Genomic DNA, 19,380 nt, shown 5'->3' with positions numbered 1-19,380 from the left:
GCCATAGGTAACATACCTAGACTGAAGCTAGTAGAAATCCCAGACTCACCTCCAACCCTAGCCCAAAGTCCAAGATCAGAGGGAAGGTCACACATACCCACAACCTATTGACCAGGGATACCACCTTGGCCGTCACCGCTTTGGGGTCCTTCTGTCTAATGGAATCTAAGATGATGTCGGTTAGGAAACAGTGGCATTTTCGGGCATAAAACATCTCTTCCCGGGACAGAGAGAAACTCAGAAAAGTCACCTCTGCAGAAAAAAGGGCAAGGCCAAGTGTTATATATCATATGATAACCAACAGATTATTATGGAGTCCCAATCTCCATATAGGAGACTTGGAATGAGACTCCTTAAGAAGGACCACTTGGAAAAGACTGTATTGCCATGGATCACTGCCAGATTTTCCTGCCGGCCATCTCCATTCAGCATACTGGAGCAAGGCTCCTAAACATGCCTCTCTGGAGTCCCAGCTATACACAGCCCTTTAACCACAGCTCTCTATTTCCAAAGGCCATCCTTTGGCCCGAAAGTCCTTGATCTCTAGGGAGAAACCTGGCGTGGCATTAGAGGAAGAGCACTGGACCTTGGAGTTTAAGGAGATGACGTGAATCCTGGCTCTGCTCAGTGCTTCTCTGTGCACCCTTGGACAAACCATTGAACTTCTGTGGCCCCAAGTTTCCTCGTCTACAAAATGGGGGGGGGGTTGAACTGAACAATTTCTTCTTTCCAGCTCTGATCCTCTCCTGCTCTTATCCTATGAGAAGGTTGGTCTCCTGAAAACAACACGTCTGGGGAGGGGACTTGGGCAGTTCTGTCAGAGGCTGGCTCCCTGGTTACTCTTTCTTTATCCCCTTCTCTCACCTCTGGATAGAGGGCTGGTCTTAAATGGGGCCAGTCTGATGTCATCGAGCTGGGTGGTGTACACCATACTGTCCTCAAAGAAGGTGCAGGAGCCATCGCTGCCGACAACTGGGGGATGGGTCACCTTGAGAATGATCCCCACGTCACCCAGCTCATCAGCTTCCAGTGCAGGCTGCTCAGGGATGGAGGCTTCTATGGAGGAAACATATGCCTTAGTTTCCATAAGGATCGAGATCTCACAAGAAACCACAAGCCTGGAGACTTGGAGTCTTCTTTGTGGCATCTGGTTCTATTTTCTAAGGAAGAATAAATGGACAAAGTCTAGGAAGTAAGGGTTCCCCTAGGGAGCTAGGGTTCTAGTCCTGGCCAGTTACTTTCCTACTTTTCTCAGTTCCTTCACTGGTAAAATGAGGGTGTTGAACTAGAAGATTTCTGAGGTCCCTTCCACCTTTAATATTATATTAACATATTCTAATGTTCTATATGCATAGGTAACTGTTAGCTCTAACATTTAACATATGTCTGTGAAGTGGAGATTCTCACCCAGAGAGGCAGCCTCATGGTTACAGACACTGTCAACATACTCTCAGTTCTGTTGCTGGTGCCAGTTTCCCTCCCCTGGATTCCAGTGCAAGCATTTCATCATAGGTGCCAAAATATGGGACTCATCTGTGCTCTATTGCTTCCACAGATGGCCAAACCACTATGGTGGACATTTGGTTGAAACTCTGGTTGTCTTGGAGACATAAATTTAGAGCCTGGGTAAAGTGGGCCAGAAACAGGAATTGAATAGAGAGAGGAAAGAATTTTTTGAAAACAACATGAGACATTGGAATTTTGGGGCAGCAAATCTCACTAGAGATTAGGGAGCTAAAGGTTGGAGAGCTTTTCATTATAGAGACGTCATGGTTGTAATGAACTGCATCTCTCTACATGTGATTTCTGGTTACTTTGTGTTCATCCTGTAGGGTTCATCTGACCATCTACTGACAGGATTCAGGTCTTATAAATGGAGGGGTGGGTATTCTTACCCTGCACCTCAGACAATGTCAGGGACTCATCAGCAAGGATGAGAAAGGCAATTGAAAAATATAATGGGAAAGAGTATAATGTGGTGGAAAGAAAGAGGACTAAATTGGGAGTCAACAGACTTGAGTTCTAATCTTGATTTTGCCATTAACTTGTTATATGACCTTGGATAAGTAACTTTCTGCCCCTGGGCCCTTGATCTTCCTCTGTAGAAGGAGGGTCTGGGACCAAAAGAATTTTGACCAACTAACTTGGCCATGGGACTCTTTTGAGACTGAAATATATGGGTGGGAACCATAAATGTTAGTCCAGGAAAACATATTGTAAGTATGGAGGGAGTTAGGGGTATTTGGAGCAATATAGAAGTAAATCTGTTTTCATGTTGAAAACTACTACATGTTCTAGGCTTGTGATACATAATTTCATATTTAATTCTTTGGGGGTGATATTGCTGATGTTACAGTTTCCTCAAGGAACCCCTCCCCATCTCATATCTAGAATACTGGAGATCTACATGATGCCTGAACAAAATGATTCCTAAAGTCCCTTTTGGCTCTAAGTTTCTGCAAACTCTTACCAAGAGAATTCCTTGATTGTCATCACTCTGTTTCCTAGGTTTTATAAGAAAAGTATGCCTGAGGACACTAGTAAACTGTAAGCTGCATGATGGCAGGCACTGGCTCATGTGCGTTTTATGTTCTGTCTATAGAACACTTAATAAAAGCTTGCTTTACTTTCACTTACCTTTCTCCTTTGCTCCCTGCCTTGCCCAGTCTCTCAAGGCAACCGCTCTTTTTACTGGGAGATAGGGTCTGAATATTTGCTCTGGGCCCTTTTCCTTGGCAATGGTCATGGCTTGGGGACTTGGAGTCTTCTCTGCAGCGGCTGACCGAGTTTTCCAAGGACCAGTAGCTGGACTGAGCTGACAAGCTGCCTCATTCCCAGAAAGGGCCCGTGGAGTGGGTTCCTCTAGGCTTGAGCTTCTTGAGGGTGCCACTGGTGGAAATTCCCACTGCTTACAGTTGACCATGTCCCACTCTCGAACCAGGGAAATCAGTTTTTGCATGGGCGTGACAGGAGGATCTGTAGTTTCTGGTTTAGGGTTGACATTGACTGTGGAACACTTCTTTTTTGGAGGGCTCTCAGGATGGCTCCAATGCCTGGGGTTGGCAAAGAGGCCTGAGCACGGAGGATACACCCCAGGGTTACTGGTTCTCTTGACACCTCTGCACAGGGATAAGTGGATTGTTCTAGTGTACTGTTCATTCTCCTCTGTCAGGCCTGGCCTGGCTGGTACCCCCTTCATTTTGCTCCATGGAGTCCCACAGCAATCTCTAAATTCCACAGGCACGCAGGGGGCAGTCTGGTAAAGGAGAAAATAGAGAAGTCTTGACTAATTCCTGAGGTCAGCAGAGGCTGTACAGTACAAGAGAAAGAAGCCTGGACTTGGAATCAGAGCACCTGGATTCAGATCCCGATGTGGACACTTACGTGCTCTACAATCCAGAGCAAGCTACCTCCCTTCTCAACTCCATTTTCCTCATCCATAACATGGTGGTGATGATCTCTGTACTACCTGCTTTGGGGCTTAAACTTGGGATGTAATAGAGACCTCACCTATTCCAAACCCCGCTTTTTTACAGAGGAGAAACCTGAGCCCCAGAGAGTTTATGTGACTCATTCTGGGTAAGATGGGGGGGAAGTAGCAAAATGAGGATTAGAACCTGGGTCCTCGGACTTCAAATCCAGTGCTCTCAAAGTATTCTAGAAATTAGAGACATTGTTATTCCATGTTGTCTATCAACCCAAAGACTAATCAGTTGGTAAAGTGCCCCAGGGAGCTCACACCTGATATAAATTAGCCTAATCTGGGCTCTGGTCAGTCATTTGGGGAGCCAGGGATGGTTGTCATAAGGGCAGGTTTTCTCCAACAGTGGTGGTCATTAACTGGTACTATTTACAAGTGCTGAGAAAATCCGAAAAGGCTCTCACACAGCAGTGGTCAATGGTCCCTGTCCATAAGAGGAAAATTTTCTGAAGTCTCTAATTAAAAGGCAATTAGCCAATGCTGGAGGAACCTGCCAAAGAAGTAAGAGGCACTGATGATGAGACAGCTAGGTGGACAGAGCTTTGGATGTAGAGTCAGGAAGACCAGAGTACCAGTCCAGCCTTAGATACTTACTAGGTATCTGACCCCTGGGAAAGTCTCTTTGCCTCAGTTTCCTGATCTGTAAAATGGGGATAATAATAGCACCTGCCTCTCAGGGGTGTTGGAACAAATGAGGTAGTAATTGTATATCACTGTACAATACCTGAAACATAGCAAGTGCTATATAAATGCAAGCTATTGTTGTTGCTATTGTTGTAGTACTTTGCCAACCTTAAAGCACTATATAAATTCCACCTGCTGTGATGATAATCACTAACATTTCTATGGTGCTTAATGTATGCAGGCTACTTTGCTTCCAGCACCTGTGAGGTAAATGGTGCACACATGATCTTTATGTCACAGATGAGGAACCTGAAACTCAATAATTAAGTGACTGGCCCAGAGTCATGCAGCTGCCAGGCGCTAGGAGCCAAGGTGGGGGGAGGTCTCTGGCTTGTCACGGCACAGCAGGATCTTCAGAGTGCTTTGGATACTTACTTCCTTAGGGCCTCGGTTGAGCTCAACAGGCGGACCTTCAGTCACTACATGCAGTCTCCGGATGGGAAAAGCAGCTTCACTCTCAGACTCCTTCTCCTGGGTCCAGGATCTGTAAAAGCCAACTGGGGCCCAGTCAGTGAGCAGACGTACCCCATCACCCCATCTGTGAGGCTGCCCATGGACTGGAAGTAAAGCACTAAAGAAGGTGAGAAGCAGGGGCGGCAGAGGCTGAGTGGTATGAGCACGACTGGAGCGATGGGGGGCTTGGCAGGTCTCACCACCATGGTAGTAGCTGGGCAGTGCCCAGGAGGGTAGGGAACTCAAATAACCTTAATGGGAATGGGTTTGATTCAGACTTATTGACTGATTCAGACAAATCATTTCTTCGGTGGTGCGCTCTATACTCTGACTTCTGGTCTAGTCTCTCACTGCCAGAGCATTAGAATCCTGGGGCGGAGATGCTTGTGGGAGCAAGTCACTTTGGTCGCAGCCAGATTTTGCTTTTTGGTTTGTGCTTGGTCTCCTCCCAGCTGGGATCCCACCCCCTTTTCCCTAAGTGGAGAATTGCTGTCCCTCCTCTCCAGAATATTTGTTTAATGACAGGTATGTGTTGAACCTGGACATGTGTATGACTTTATGGCATGAAATAGTCCAAAGAGCACTGGATGAGGAATGTGAAGACAAAGGCTCTGGTCATAGTTTTGCCAGAAGTCTCATTGTGTGACTTGGGCAGGAGATTTCCTCTGACTGGGACTCAGTTTCCACATCTGTCACATGAGACAGATTATCTCCAAATTCCTTTCAATAGTGATGATCTACTACCTACTTCACAGGGTTTCTTTGAAGAAAGTGCTTTGTAAACCATAAAATATTATAGGAATATGAGTTATTATTTTTAAATGTGTTCTGGAAGAGTATCACAGCAGAATTGCCCTCTATAAGAGATCTCTCTGCATTGGTTCCATGTCTATATTATATAGAACAAGTGTGTTTTGGAGATTAGGGAATTTTGCCTAAAGGGACACATGTAACAGAAACTCTGCCTCTATTTTCTGAGATTTTCCTTACCTGTAAGCCTCACACTGAGAAAGGGCTTCTGATAGAGAGGGAATTTGGTATTCCTCAACCTCCTGACAGAAGAGAGGCCATTCTCTGTAAATAATAATAGGCTTGTCAGTCTGGCAAATGGTTCCAATTCTTGGCTGGACAGGGAGTATGCTCTGAATTCTGAGCTCATTCTGGCACCTCTAACACTAGGAAAATCGAAGAAGCATTACATGCCCCCAGGGCAAAGGTGAGATCTAAGCACAGGTTTCAGACAAATTTGGGAAAAGAGAAAATCGTTTTAACTGCCTCTAATTCCCAGGTCTTTGATAAACTTTGCTCTTGAGGTTCCATATTCCTCTACAATGTTAGTGCCACAGCATCATGGGACCAAGGGACAGAAAACCTGTTTTCTAATAACAGTTCTGTCTCTTATTGTGTGGCCTTAGGCAAGTAAGTCACTTAATATCGGTTGGGCTCAGGAGCCTTCACCTATAAAATATAAATTTGATTATTTCTTTGTTCCTTTCCAGTTATAAGATTTTTAAATTTCCTTCTGTAATGAAACCAGAATGCTTGCTTCATCTCTTTTGGAGAATACCTCTGTTCACATATCAGAAATAATTTAGCCTTCCCAATGGCCCCAAATAGATCTCCTTTGGATAAAGCTGATATCAATCTAGGCAACCTTCTTCAGGTAACTTTCCTTTTTTTCACTTACTTAAATTCAGTTGGTAAAAACAGTTTGCCAAGTCTAAGGAAGTTGAGAACGTGTCTGAACATTTGTCCATCTCCATGGATTAGCAGGGTCTGTCCATAGGTAATCCAATACACTCTCTGGGGGTTAGACAACAGTTCTGGACACTGGGGAAGGAAATCAGACTTATGTCCAAGCATTCTTCTCCTTAGTCAAGAGGCAGGTCTCCTCTGGGTTCCCTAGTTCTCCATCTCATTTTCCTGCATCATCCTCTAACAGAAGATACTTTGGGGTTTTCTACCTTCCTTGTCAGCCAGACTAAATTAGCAGGAAGCCAAAGCATCAGAAGATCTTTCCAGCTAATAGTTCGCTGGGCTTCTAGCCTTCCCCCTGTTCCCTAGGGCAGCTCCTCTCTGATGGTACCTGAAAATCACCCTTGGCCTAGTGTGCTCAATCCTAAACCAAACATAGAAGGACCCTGCCATCTCAGTTCATTCTCCTACTCCTCAGGGCCGCTGGATTTTGATAGAAAAAGTATGTGAGTAGACGCTTGTTGTCAATTTATTACAGTTATCCATGAATGGCATAGTGAAGTAAGCAGGGTACTCAGGGTCAGAAAACATCAGTTTGGATTGCAAACCTGCCAATTACTACCTTGATGAAGATGGGAAAGTTACTACTTAGCCGCTAAGCTTCACTTTCCTCTTCTAGAAAATGGGAATAATAATATTTATAGTACCCATTTCACAGTATTAGAGTAATCAAATAAAATAATATGCTTTATGAACTATATGAACTTATGAACTATAAGCTAACTATAAGCCCTATATAAAATTTAAACTATCACTATTATGGATCATGGTGACTAACTCTTGTGAAGTACAGTAAACAAATCAGAAAGGAAGATGAGAAAGGTAAATCCACAGAGAGCAGTACCTTCAATAGGGTCTGTAGGGAGGTTGCATACCAGTGGCTTCCTACGTAAACTTTCACAATCTGATGAGGTGAATAGACTGTGATCTCTGCTGTCCAAGCTTCATCTAAGAAAAACCAATTAAAATGGAGACATCACAGAACCGGAAGGTAGAATGAGGTAGGGAATTTCTAGGACTTTTGCAGTTAGGTTACCCTGAGATTCAACATCACTATGAGGCCACAAGGCATGAGGCCCTAAATTCAATCCCCAACATGGCTGATTTCTAAGAGATAGCTGGACACCATGGATAGGGCACAGCACTTAGAATCTGAGGGCCTGGATCCAAAGCCCACCCACTTACATTCAACCTCTCTGTGCCTCAGTTTCCTTATCCATTAAAAAAGACTTAAAATTTAAAAAAATGAATGTTAAAAATTGTTTTTACATGTAATTGGGGAACCCAAAATATTAACATTTTTTTAAAAAAAGAATGAATCTAAAGCATTGTGTGAGGATTGGTGGTGGTGATAATGGTTGTATATGTGTTTGTATAGCTGACACTCTAGAGCCACTAAAATTTCTACAGAGAGAAAGTATATGGAGAATACTAAGTTCTTTATGGGCACCTAGATGGCACAGTAGGTATAGCATAGACCTGGAGTTAGGAGGTCCTGAGGTCAAATTTGACTTCAGGCATGCGCTAGCTGTGTGACCTTGGGCAAGCCACTGGCAAGTTTCCTCATCTGTCAAATGAAGTGGTGAAGAAAATGGCAAACCACTTCAGTATCTTTTCCAACAAAGCACCAAATGGAATTACAGAATTGGACATCACTGGTTGACTAAACAACCAAAAGTTATTTATCTTGTAAAAATGAACATAAAACCCCTAATTCTTGGGATGTGTATTAAGGTTCCATTTGGATGTTTGGAAACTAGTTTCAGGAGAGTCTCCTCCTTTAATTGGGGGAGCGATTGTACTAAATGTGTAAAAGAAATTTGTTTACATTTAATATAGCTATGCCCAAACTAAATTATTTACTTTTCACTTGAGGTCTGTTGGGGTTAAGTACTCAGTAAAATAAGGATAGAATGTAAGCTCACTAAGGACAGATATGGTTGCTTTGAATGTCCTATAGAGTGTCCAGGACCTTATGAATGCTTGACAACTATTATTTTATGATAATAATGATCAAGTGTTTGTCATCTGTAGGTGTTTGTAGGTAACATAAGGAGCTCTGACACTCAGGCTCTTATCCTAAGAGAATTAGTAATAAATTTAGCCTCTAAATGGAGACTTCAATTTCTGACCCTAGGTTTTTGTTTCCTCAATATTTTGTTTCCTTAGTCCAGCTACCACATCTTCACAATCTTTGACACCCCTACCCTTGATACTAAACTGTAGATTGATCAATATACTCATTTACCAATCAACTTGTGAGTTGGAGTTTTGGGTTCAAGATGTGTTTTCAGAGCAACCTTCATAGGTTCATAGGTGATGTCCCTTTTGTCCAAGAAGGCGCAGAGTTCATATACCTCTGAAATTGTCTCTGTTAGGGGCAGCCTGCAGGTTCCCAGCCAATTCCTATCCAAAAGAGAAACTTTGTCATGGAGAGCCTGAGCCTTTTTATCCCCTCCCAAACCCTTCACCCTCAACCTTGAAGATGTTTCTTCTTTAAATCAATGATACTAAGAACATAACACTAGTTCTAATCTATCGTATCCAACATATTTTTCACTGATTAAAATTTAAGAAGTTCTGGTCATATTTCTATAAGGATGCTCAAAGAACTTCAGGATCTCCTAAGGATCAGATTAACAAGTGATCATTCCAGAATGATTCCAAATTGAACCAGCAATTCCCTAATAGTTCACATGACTGGTTCCTCTTTGGGATGAAGCACAATGAATAAAAATATACAAATTGTGTAACTAATGTTCTTATGTACTGTGAAGGCTTCAAGCATGGAAACTATGAGTGAGTGAAGTAACTGCCCTCCAATTCCTGGCTCTCTGTGCTGCTATTCTGGATCTTGACCCTTTAGGGAACTAATGTATTCCTAGAAAGGCAACATTAGAACCCATATTGAAACAGGGCTCCTTTCCATGATTCTTGTGTAATACTGGCCAATAAGGCAAGAAAATGGAAACTATTTCATCCCTCTGCAGTTCAAGGATCCTTTCTGGACAGTTGCCCAGAATAAATAGGGTCTTATTTATGGTAAAACTCAAAGCTGAAAACAGATTTCTAATGGGATCCTTTTCCCAGAGGGGAAATCTTCAGGGATTTACCTGACATGCTGAAAGAGAACACCATTCCCTGTAATATACAGTTTGCTTCCATCTAAAGTGCTTTCAATGTGGAGCTGTCCCAGTGCTGAATCAGGGTATTTGACCAGCAGGCCAAGGGCCATCATATATAGAGGCTTCACAGATTCCAGGTTGGCTGCTCTTCCCCCCTTTCCAGGACTTGGAAGGTGACAGGTGGTTCGGGAGCAGTTACCTGCATGGAAGAAAAATGTAAGGGAAGCATCCCTAAGTATCCAATAGCTGCTTGCTGAAAATTCCATGAGTTAGGTTTAGTTCTGCCATTTATAATCTGACAGAGGACTCTAACCAAGTATTACCTGTTGATGACAAAATGATATTAGAAAGATGCTGTTTCCTACCATAAATCCCACTTTGTGTAGCCACTCAACATTTACTGAATGTTTACCATGTACAATAAGAACAGTGCATTTCTCTTATGATAACCCTATAAGGTCACACAAGAATTGTTGTCACCATTTTACAGATGAAGAACCTTGCTTACAGAAGTGATATCATTTGTCAATGGTTCTACAGCTACTAAGTACAATTCTTTGTGTTTGAGGCTAGAAGAAATACAGAAATAAATAAGACAAAGACCCTATACTCAAGGAAGTTATAATTTAGTGAAAGGAAGGAAGACATGTACACAAACATAAATTAGAATATCAGTTCATTAAAGGAAAAATAGTTCTGAAATCAGATGAGAAATTGCCTCCAGTTAGAAAGATAAGGGTTCATAGAGCGTTCACATTTTAGCCTAGTTATCAACTATGGATAGGATCTTGTTTGAGATTAGAAACAAAGACTTTTTTTTGGCAACTTATTTCATGAACTGTGTCTTTCACTCAGAAATGATGGCCACCATGGAAACCACCTAGTCCCATCACTGAAGTATACCTTGTGCCTTCTACTTCCAGATTCAACTCAGAGCCTGGACTCAACAGTTCCCTAACCAGGACTAATATATTGTTAGTCCCTAACCAATATACCTGTTGGCTCCTTCCCCACAACAGGCCAGTGTGAAAAAAGGGAGCTCCCTGAATTAATATTAGCTATCACAGATACAGCTAAAGAGAAAGTCCCTCTGGAACATAATGTTCTTCTGTGGTAAAGATCAATATGACTATTTGGGTTGATCTCATTTCTGAAGCACATACATTCCCCCTTGTCTACTGCTATTTAATACTTGTGTGATTAGGGGAAATGACTGAATTTCTTTGAGCTATAAGTTTCCTCATATGCAAAATAAGGGGTGGAGAGCAATCTGGTTTTTTTCCAGCTCTATTCATACTTTGATGGTGAATCTGTGATCACAATATGGATAATCACTCCAGTGGAGGCAGTTTAATTCTATCCCCCTCCTTTCTCATCCAGTTCAACTCTTATCCATGTCCTTCCATAAATCTTCCACAATGGGTCCACCCAATGTGCCTGAGGCCTTTCTCTAGGTCTCTTGATATTGCGTGGATCCCAGCAAAGCATATGCACAGTCTATCAGATACCCCTCAAATTTGATCCATGACCAATCCATTTGTTTCCAGTCATGCATCTGATTTTATGCCATTTTTCTTGTGTGATATTTTTGTTAGTAATATATTGTAGTCTATTCATATCTACCTTGTGTCTTTCCATTTCCCTTTGTGTGACCTAAAACTTTTTTTTTTGAAACTGTGGTGTTTCATGATTAGAATATTGATTTTAAAATGATGGGCCTATATTTAAAGAAAAAGCTTAGAGTCAATAAAAGTGCTACACAATTTCCCATGTACAATCCAGCCTCATTTTCTCCTACTCAATTCTTCACCCAGTTCATTGTCTATGTGCAATGTTTATCCAAGATAGACATACTGTGAATCAAATCTAAGGGCTATCCATTCAATTACACATCATAGCCTGAACAATAGGCATTCTTCATCCACTTGCTTTTTCATGGGTGGATAGTTAGACTGAATTCTTTTGAGTAATTATGGATCTCATTTAGGAAGCTCCACAGGGTTCCAGGGCTTGGTGCCATATTATCAGCAATCTCTCTTCCACTTGGATTCTGTTGGAATCACTTAGTGACCAATGCCTTTGTCAGGCAAACTTTTACCTATTCTATGCCTTCCTTGCTATTGATCATCATTGTTGCTGAACAAAATTATTTAGGTATCACAACTTTCAAGGAATCATCTATAATTATAACATGTGGGAGAGACCTCCTTGGAGAAGAGCATTGAAGGTGACATTTTGCTCTATTGAATCAAATATGTTTATAGTATAAAACTCAGCACAAAAGAGTCTTGCATTTGTTGCCTCTTTAAGTTGCATGCTTTGAAGATATAGTTTGCTCTAGAATACTGTTTGTGAAAGCCTATAACCTTCTTAAACCATTTCAATGACAGCCTTGATACATATATAGATTATTTTCACAAGAATTTTGTAGATGTGAAAGAGGGCAATGTGACATAGTGAACAGTGATGGTCTTCAAGTCAGGAAAATCTGAGTATAAATTCTGTCTCCAACACTTAGTAGCTGTGTAACCCTGAGAAAGTCACTTAACCTCACTGGGCTTCAGTTTCCTCATCTGTATAATGGGGAGAATAATACCTGTATCTTGCCAAGGGATTGTTGTAAGGCTCAAATTAGATGATCTATGTAAAGTGCTTTACAAATCTTTAAAAGCAATAGATAAATGTCAATTATTCTATAGGTCAATAGTTATTGAATTTTCTTGATCACCTTTTTTTTTAAATGAGCTATTATTTTTTTCCAAGCACCTGCAATCAACACCCTTTTCATATATGTTTGGAACTGATCCCTTAATGCCCTCAAAAATGGTTACCTCCAGCATGCGACTCATACACTTAGTCCAGATATTTTCCCCATATTTATCTTTTTTAGTGATATTTCTATTTCCTCATGCAGCATACCAGGGGTTATGTTAAGAGTTCAAATAGGACAAGTAGTTCCACTGCTCATTAATGGAGAACATAATTTGTTATAAAGATCATGACATATCTCTTTCATTTTTCATGTTTTCCTCCTTCCAATTTTATCCTTCAATGCTCTTGGGGGTGATCTGACTTAGCTGGGCCTCTTGCCAAGCTTTCTGTCAACCTGTTTTCTCCTCTATTGGTTCTATTTTATGAGGTGATACAGCTTATAATCTTTTACCATGTTCTTCCATAAGATTTTACAAATGAGTTTATATTCTAAACCATAGTTTTCTTTAGCTGCCAGTGGTCTCTATTTGCCAAGAAAATCAAGTGTTTGCTACCTAAAACAATTTCTAGGTTTTTAAAAATCTCATTGTGGTAATTGATTTACATTGGTTAAACTTTCCAAGGAAATGATAATAGCCTGTGTTATATGTGTTCTTTCAGTCATTTTTCAATATCAACGGCTTTAAAAAATACATCAACTTGGAATTTCCCCAATTTCATTCCTCATTTTTATTGTTTTAACTACTATGGTATATTATCTTTGCTCTAACAAGTCAATGTTCTGACTATCCATAGTTAATTTGAAAATGGCTCCTATACTGGTAACCAGTTGTTTCCTGTCTGATAGATTGTAATCACTTCCCTTTTTCACGATGTTATTCAGTTATTAAGTGCTTGCTATGTCCGGTGTTCCCTGACTCATATGTACACACACATGTATATTATATATGCATACACACATATATACATATACATACATATATGCATACAGGTCTACAAGTCTTTGGCCTGTCTCATTTTTTAAAAACTTCTGAATCATGTTTTGTTTTGTTTTTTGCTTTTTGGAGGAGGGAAGATAGGGCAATTGGGATTAAGTGATTTGCCCAAGATTACACAGCTAGTTTTTGTGCTAAATGTCTGAGGTAGGATTTGAACTCAGGTCATCCTGACTCCAGGGCTGGTGTCTACTCACTGAGCCACCTAGCCACCCCTGAATCATGTTTTCTAGCATGATTTTTTTTACCTTTCTAACCATCTTTGTATCAAAGATATAAAATACTAAAGTCTACATTGACTTAATTTGGGAGATCATGTTGAGTTCTTCATGAATTTTTTCTACTTTCTCATACTCTGAAACAGATGTTGGTATATAGGTTGCAATGATCTTTTTGTAAGTACTTACCATGAGCACTGCAATAAAAGATGACCAAGCGTCGCATGAAATGATGTTTCTTCTTGCCTTTGGAAATTGACAAAATCAATTTCCTTATTTGCCTATCCAGGAAGAAGCTGTGTGAGGACCATCCTTCCATGTAGCTGGACCTCCTTTTTTCTTTTCTGGTTTCATTTGTAGTGAGAATGTCAAGGTCAACATGACTCATTTCCTCTAGGTCCATTTGTCCATTTGTTGGCCACTGGACAAAGATGTCATATAGAGGGTATTAAGAGTTAAGTTGTTGGGTATATATAGTCCAAAAGCACCCCCTTCTCCACTACTCTGCCATCATCAGTGCAGAAGTGAAAGAAGGCTGACTGGCTACAACTGGAGCCATTACATTTTTTTCTTTTGTTTCTAATAATGTCATGATCAAAGAGTTCATTACTAACCAGCAAGCCTACTAATGATGAGTTTCCAATTATTTAGCTAGGGTCTTAGCTAGTGGATGTAGTCTATTGCCTAGACTACAAGCAAAACATCTCTACTGGCATAGCCTCTGAGAACCTGGGGATGCCTCCATCCACAATTAGCATTAGAGTAGGACTTTGTTGAATCTTGTAGTTCATTGTTAGAGTTAATGCTCTAAGGTAATAGAAAATATTTGTGGGATTGCTATTCAGTATTTAGAGTGAACTTCATGAAATATTTATTGACAACAACAATTTACTAAATAATGTGTACTGGGAATGATACAAAGATTAAATAAGGCTCTGTACTTGCTGTTGTGGAGCTCATGATATGGTAGGAAGATACAAGACACACACAACTAACTATAACAGGGATTATATCTATGCTCTAACTGATAAGTCCTTGATTCCATATTTCTTAACCAGTCCTTCCTGTAAAGCTTCCAAAAGTGGGCACATTCACCCAGCATTGAATGATATAGAAAGAACCAAAAGGCCAGAGAAGACATGATGGATAGTGTGGTCTAGGCACAACCTTGGAGAGGAGAGAGAAAAGGAAGACATGATGACATTGACCCAAAGAATAGCTCTTTCTGACCCTGGAGAGGCTTTTCTGTCATGAAGCTGTGATGCCAATGTCATGCCTCTCGTCAAGAGGAGGATTATGAGTTGAGCAGCGAGGTGGGGAAAACTGAAGTAGAGTAACCAGAGGAAGAATCAGTATCCAGATTCTGATGACCAGTGGCTGCCCTTGAAGAGGAGACAGACCCCAGCTAAGGAACCCTGGTTCTTAAGTTCCCCCAAGTGGACTTTGTTATTTTGAGAGGCTCTGAGTCGAAAATCAGTGGAAGATGCTAGTAGATCCTGGTCTTAAGCACTGGTAATTCTTGGGTTGGGAGCATACCTATAAATTGTGAACTGATTAGATCTCAGAAGAAAACATAGAAATATTGTGGTACTTATTTAATATATATTGTTTTAGTCTTTTTGATTCTATGGTAATGAGTAAAAGAATATATAGTATATATTTTAACTAGGTAAACATATTATATGTATATATATTATTTAATAACACACCCTCATGGCTTGCCTATCTATCTATCTATCTATCTATCTATCTATCTATCTATCTATCTATCTATCTATCTATCTGTCTGTCTGTCTGTCTGTCTGTCTGTCTATCTATAGCATGTGCACACACGCATATGTGCATGCACATATATGTAACATACACAAGTACATACATGCATGTGTGTATTATATGGTCAAACCATGACCATATAGTCAATTATATTCTGCCACATCCACATGCTTAAGAGTCCTTTGAAATATAGCATGAAGGGAAAAGAGCTTTAATTTTCAATAAGGTAAATGTCAATACCTCTAACTCACATAAACAAAACTTCTTTGGGATCCTCACTAATTTTAAATAAATTTTAAAGGTGTTCTGAGACTAAAACATTTGAGAAAACACTGTCTTAACTAAGGAAGATGCCATTACACTTACAAAAAGGGTGGAAATGGGATGGAGGTCATCTTCTCTTTGAGAACTATAAGGCTTAGCATTTTCCCCAAGTTCCCTCTGGTATTGGGTGAAGTACATAACTGCTGGAATAAAGGTAAGACTGCCTACATGGGGCTCCTCGTCGCTGAAAAGGGTCAAGCTAACTGGGCTATAACCCTCTCTGGTGGTTAAATAACTACAATACCTAATGATATGTGGCAAGTACATTAATACAGATGAAGTGTTATTCAAAGTCTGTGATCTGGGGGATCATTGGGGGTAGCCAGAGATGAGAAAAGGCTTAATTCTGAAGGAGGCAGTATTTGAACAGGGCAACAGACTAGAATGGGTAAAACATCAATTGGTGGAAGAGGGAGGAGTGGAGAGTTCTCATCATCTGGAATGACACAAGTAAAGGCATGAAGGTGGGAAAATACAGGACATAAGTGTGAGTGTTGGGGAAGAGGGGAAAGTGGAAACCCTCCAATTTAGCCAGAATGTAGAGTGTCTAAGGGAGTAAATATGATAAGAAAGGTAGGGTGGCAAGAGATTGTGGGCAGCCCTAAATGTTACACTGGGGAGATTAAACTTAATTTGGGAGACAATAGGAAACCACCCAAAGGATTTGAACAGAAGAGTGACATGATCAGATTTAAGGAGTGAGAGAGCTAAGAGGAATCTAAATTGTACATCTGTGAAATGCTGCTACAGGTATCTGAAGGAGACAGTGAATCTTTCCCAACCATCTTAACAGAACAGAAATGTACTTGCTCAGCTTGGACTTGGCGTTGTGGTAGGGTAGAAAGAGCACTAGTTCTGCTCCCTACTGCTTGTGGAATTTTGGGCTAATCACTTCTCCTCTGGGCCTTGGTTTCTCTTTCTATAAAATGAAGGGGCAGAACAAGATAAAGTCTAAAGTTTTAGCTCTAAAACCTATGATCTGACATAGTGATGCCTGGCAGGGAAGGGATGACAGGGCTCCCCTAGTCTTTTTTCTTGTAGGTGTATATGTATTGATTGCATATATAGAACCTATATCAAATTGCTTACTGTCTTAGAGAAGGGGGAGAAGGGAGGGAGGGAGGAAATTTGGAACTATTTGGAAAATATTTGGAATTATTTAAAAATTAATGTTAAAATTGCCTTTACATATAATTGGAAAAAATACAGTACTACTTAAAAGGAGAAAAAGTATATATGTATGCTTAACTTACAGACATGGGATATTTATATCATTTATATAACTTCTGAATAGATGTTTTTATATACTCAACTCCTTAGAATAAAGACAGTAAATAATTTCGGTAGACTCAAAAGACCTGGGAATTGGCATACTGAAGGTGGAGAACTTCAGAGAAGTAGTAAACTGGACCGGGACAACACTGGGAAGGCAAGAGTGGGGCTGGAACCACATAGAGTTGGGACCAGAAAGGGGCAGACAAATGAGGGAAAGGTCAAAACCAGAGCATATGAGGATGGGGAGCAGGGCAGAGAGAGAGGAAGCACATGTGGGAGGATCTGCCTCCAGTTATGTTCCCTGGACCATGGGAAAAGACACATGTGTACTTAAACTGGCTTCCCTCCAGGCCACAAAGTAGGAAGGGGTCGACCTTCCTTCCACAATACACTTTTTCTGGACAGTTTTTTTCTCATTCATTACTTGCTTCCTAAAGACATTAAGCTTTATTCCTGCTGGATTTTCTCAGATCTCTGGATCTTCTTTTTGTCTGTATGCACTTCTCATTCGTTCATCCATGCATTTAACAAACAATTTTATTAAACACACTCTTTGCTCATATTAATGTCTTATCCATCCACCATAAACTTCCCCCAGGAAGAGTCTTGGGGGGAGATACTTACCTGTTCTGTATAGCACTGTGAGCATTTCTGGTGCCCAACACATGACCAGTAACATGGATAGCACATTACATTCAGTGAGGCAGAGAGTAGGGAAGAGAAGGAGGGTTCCAAGTAAGTTTTTGGTTATTTAAATTTGACTTCTACATTTGAGAGAATCCAAGTCATATTAGAACCCAGTTTCCAATGATCAATTTTCTTCTTTTACTCACTCTCACACAAACCAAGGTGTGATATGGTTATTTGGCATGTGGGAATAAAGCAACTTTTTAGGTTTTCCCCCCTTCTAATTAGTAACAATAACAATTCATTTTAATGCTTTAAGGTTTATGAAGCACTTTTCTCACAATGTGCAAAGAAATGAAAATTTTATCCCTATTTTAAAGATGAAAAAATTGAGGTTCAGGGAAGTCATTTGACTTATCTATAGATATACATCTTGTAGAGCTGAAGGTTGATTTTCTGATTTTAAGTCTAGTACTCTTTCCAAACACATGGTGTCTCTCATGTAATATTCACAACTCCCAGCTATATAACACTTGAAGGTTTACAAGATGCTTAAAGCCATAGTTATCCTAGAATGGGAGCCGGGGAAGGGTGTTGGAATTTTCCCTGGAGGACATACCCATGTTCATCCTGTGTACCCTCACTGCTTCCGTGAGCTCTGGAATTTCCAAAATGTCCACTTCTGCTTCCAAAACATCGATGTTGGCAAAATTATCTGGTAACAAAATCTTCTGTGAGCGGAGGAAATTCACTTGAAAAGCAAAAGAAAATATAGTGAGTTAATGAACTTGTTTTTAATCTTATGTTTACTTAAACCTTAATCATTTCATCTTCTCTGCTTTTCCCCAATTTTCCAGTGTTGCTGAGCCTCCTAGATATCCTTTGATCTGAAACAATTGGTGATCACTTTTGGATTTGGATTTTGTTGCTTTGAACATGATGTTTAGAATCACTTTCTTTTCCTGTGTAAAAGTGTGATGGGCTAGGCCTGGTTCTATCAGGTTTGGGGCTCCCAAGCCTATGCCCACAGGGCAGAACATACCCTGCCCTGGCACTTACCATTTTAATCCCTTGGCAAGAGGTTGGGTCATCCCAGAAATAGGTAGTTCTCTTGCCAGTTAAAGAAAAGTTGGCTGGACGAGAAGCCTTGGTTGACAGGTTGTATTTGCAGGTTATCCCTGCCTGGACTGGAATATATTTGGCAGAAATGGAGTCAACTCTAAAATCATGTGTGAATTAGAACTAGGAGGTTCATAAGCATATGACTGATGGCTTTATAATTGAGATATTGAATAATATCTGGGATCCTAATCACACCTTATCCTCAAAGCTCAGCTCAGATATTACTTCACCCAGCTATCTTTATATAATTTTTAAATATAATCATATAATTTTATATAACCATATAGTTTTTATATAATCATTTATATAATCAAAATAAAATTTTTCATATAATCAAAAAGATAGACAAGTCTTCAACTTGTTTATATCCTCCAAGAACGCTGAATAGGATGGGGAAGGGTGAAAGAGAGAGATTCCTTTCAGATAGGAGAGGATATTCTTTTTTAAATCTCTGGGAAAGGTGATTTCATCCACTGCTAATTTCATAGGCAATTCTTCTCTTCTTTATAAGATGATAAGAGTTGGACAAGATGATTTCTAAGGCATCTTCTAGCTCTAACGTTCTCTATTCTCAATAGTGGGTTGACTCAGAGGAGTCGATGGTCATTTGGTGAGCTCTTTGAATCAATTCCTATTTCAGAAGATTCCTCCTAGATCTTATGTTCTATGATTCTATTTAGCTCGTGACAGTTTAAAGCCTCTTTTTCTTACTCAATGGTCAGTAAAGTTTGAGAACAGCTTCTTGTAATAACCTGGGATTCATCTCATAGTGAGAAAAATTGAGTCCTTGTAGAGACAAGCAGCAGGAACTTATTCAAGTTTCCCTCCAAGATGAT

The 19,380-nt window shown here is 40.3% G+C and overlaps 1 protein-coding gene across 1 annotated transcript in view; it reads right to left on the bottom strand.

The window, feature by feature from the left end:
* Positions 1-19,380, bottom strand: part of KCTD19 (potassium channel tetramerization domain containing 19) — a 43,480-nt gene that overhangs the window by 4,152 nt on the left and 19,948 nt on the right. The window contains 10 exon segments of the mRNA XM_069085931.1: positions 98-252; positions 865-1,056; positions 2,638-3,256; positions 4,541-4,649; positions 5,609-5,692; positions 6,306-6,448; positions 7,218-7,321; positions 8,622-8,779; positions 9,487-9,697; positions 18,042-18,173. Of these exon segments, the coding sequence (XP_068942032.1) occupies positions 98-252; positions 865-1,056; positions 2,638-3,256; positions 4,541-4,649; positions 5,609-5,692; positions 6,306-6,448; positions 7,218-7,321; positions 8,622-8,779; positions 9,487-9,697; positions 18,042-18,173 (1,907 nt within the window).

This window comes from Petaurus breviceps, unplaced genomic scaffold, assembly GCF_028583685.1.
Source record: "Petaurus breviceps papuanus isolate PSGF00001 unplaced genomic scaffold, PetGlider_PUasm1.0 176, whole genome shotgun sequence".
Taxonomy (NCBI): Eukaryota; Metazoa; Chordata; class Mammalia; order Diprotodontia; family Petauridae; genus Petaurus; species Petaurus breviceps.
Note: the sequence above shows the minus strand (reverse complement) of the source record. Positions and strands in the feature narration are given on the sequence as shown.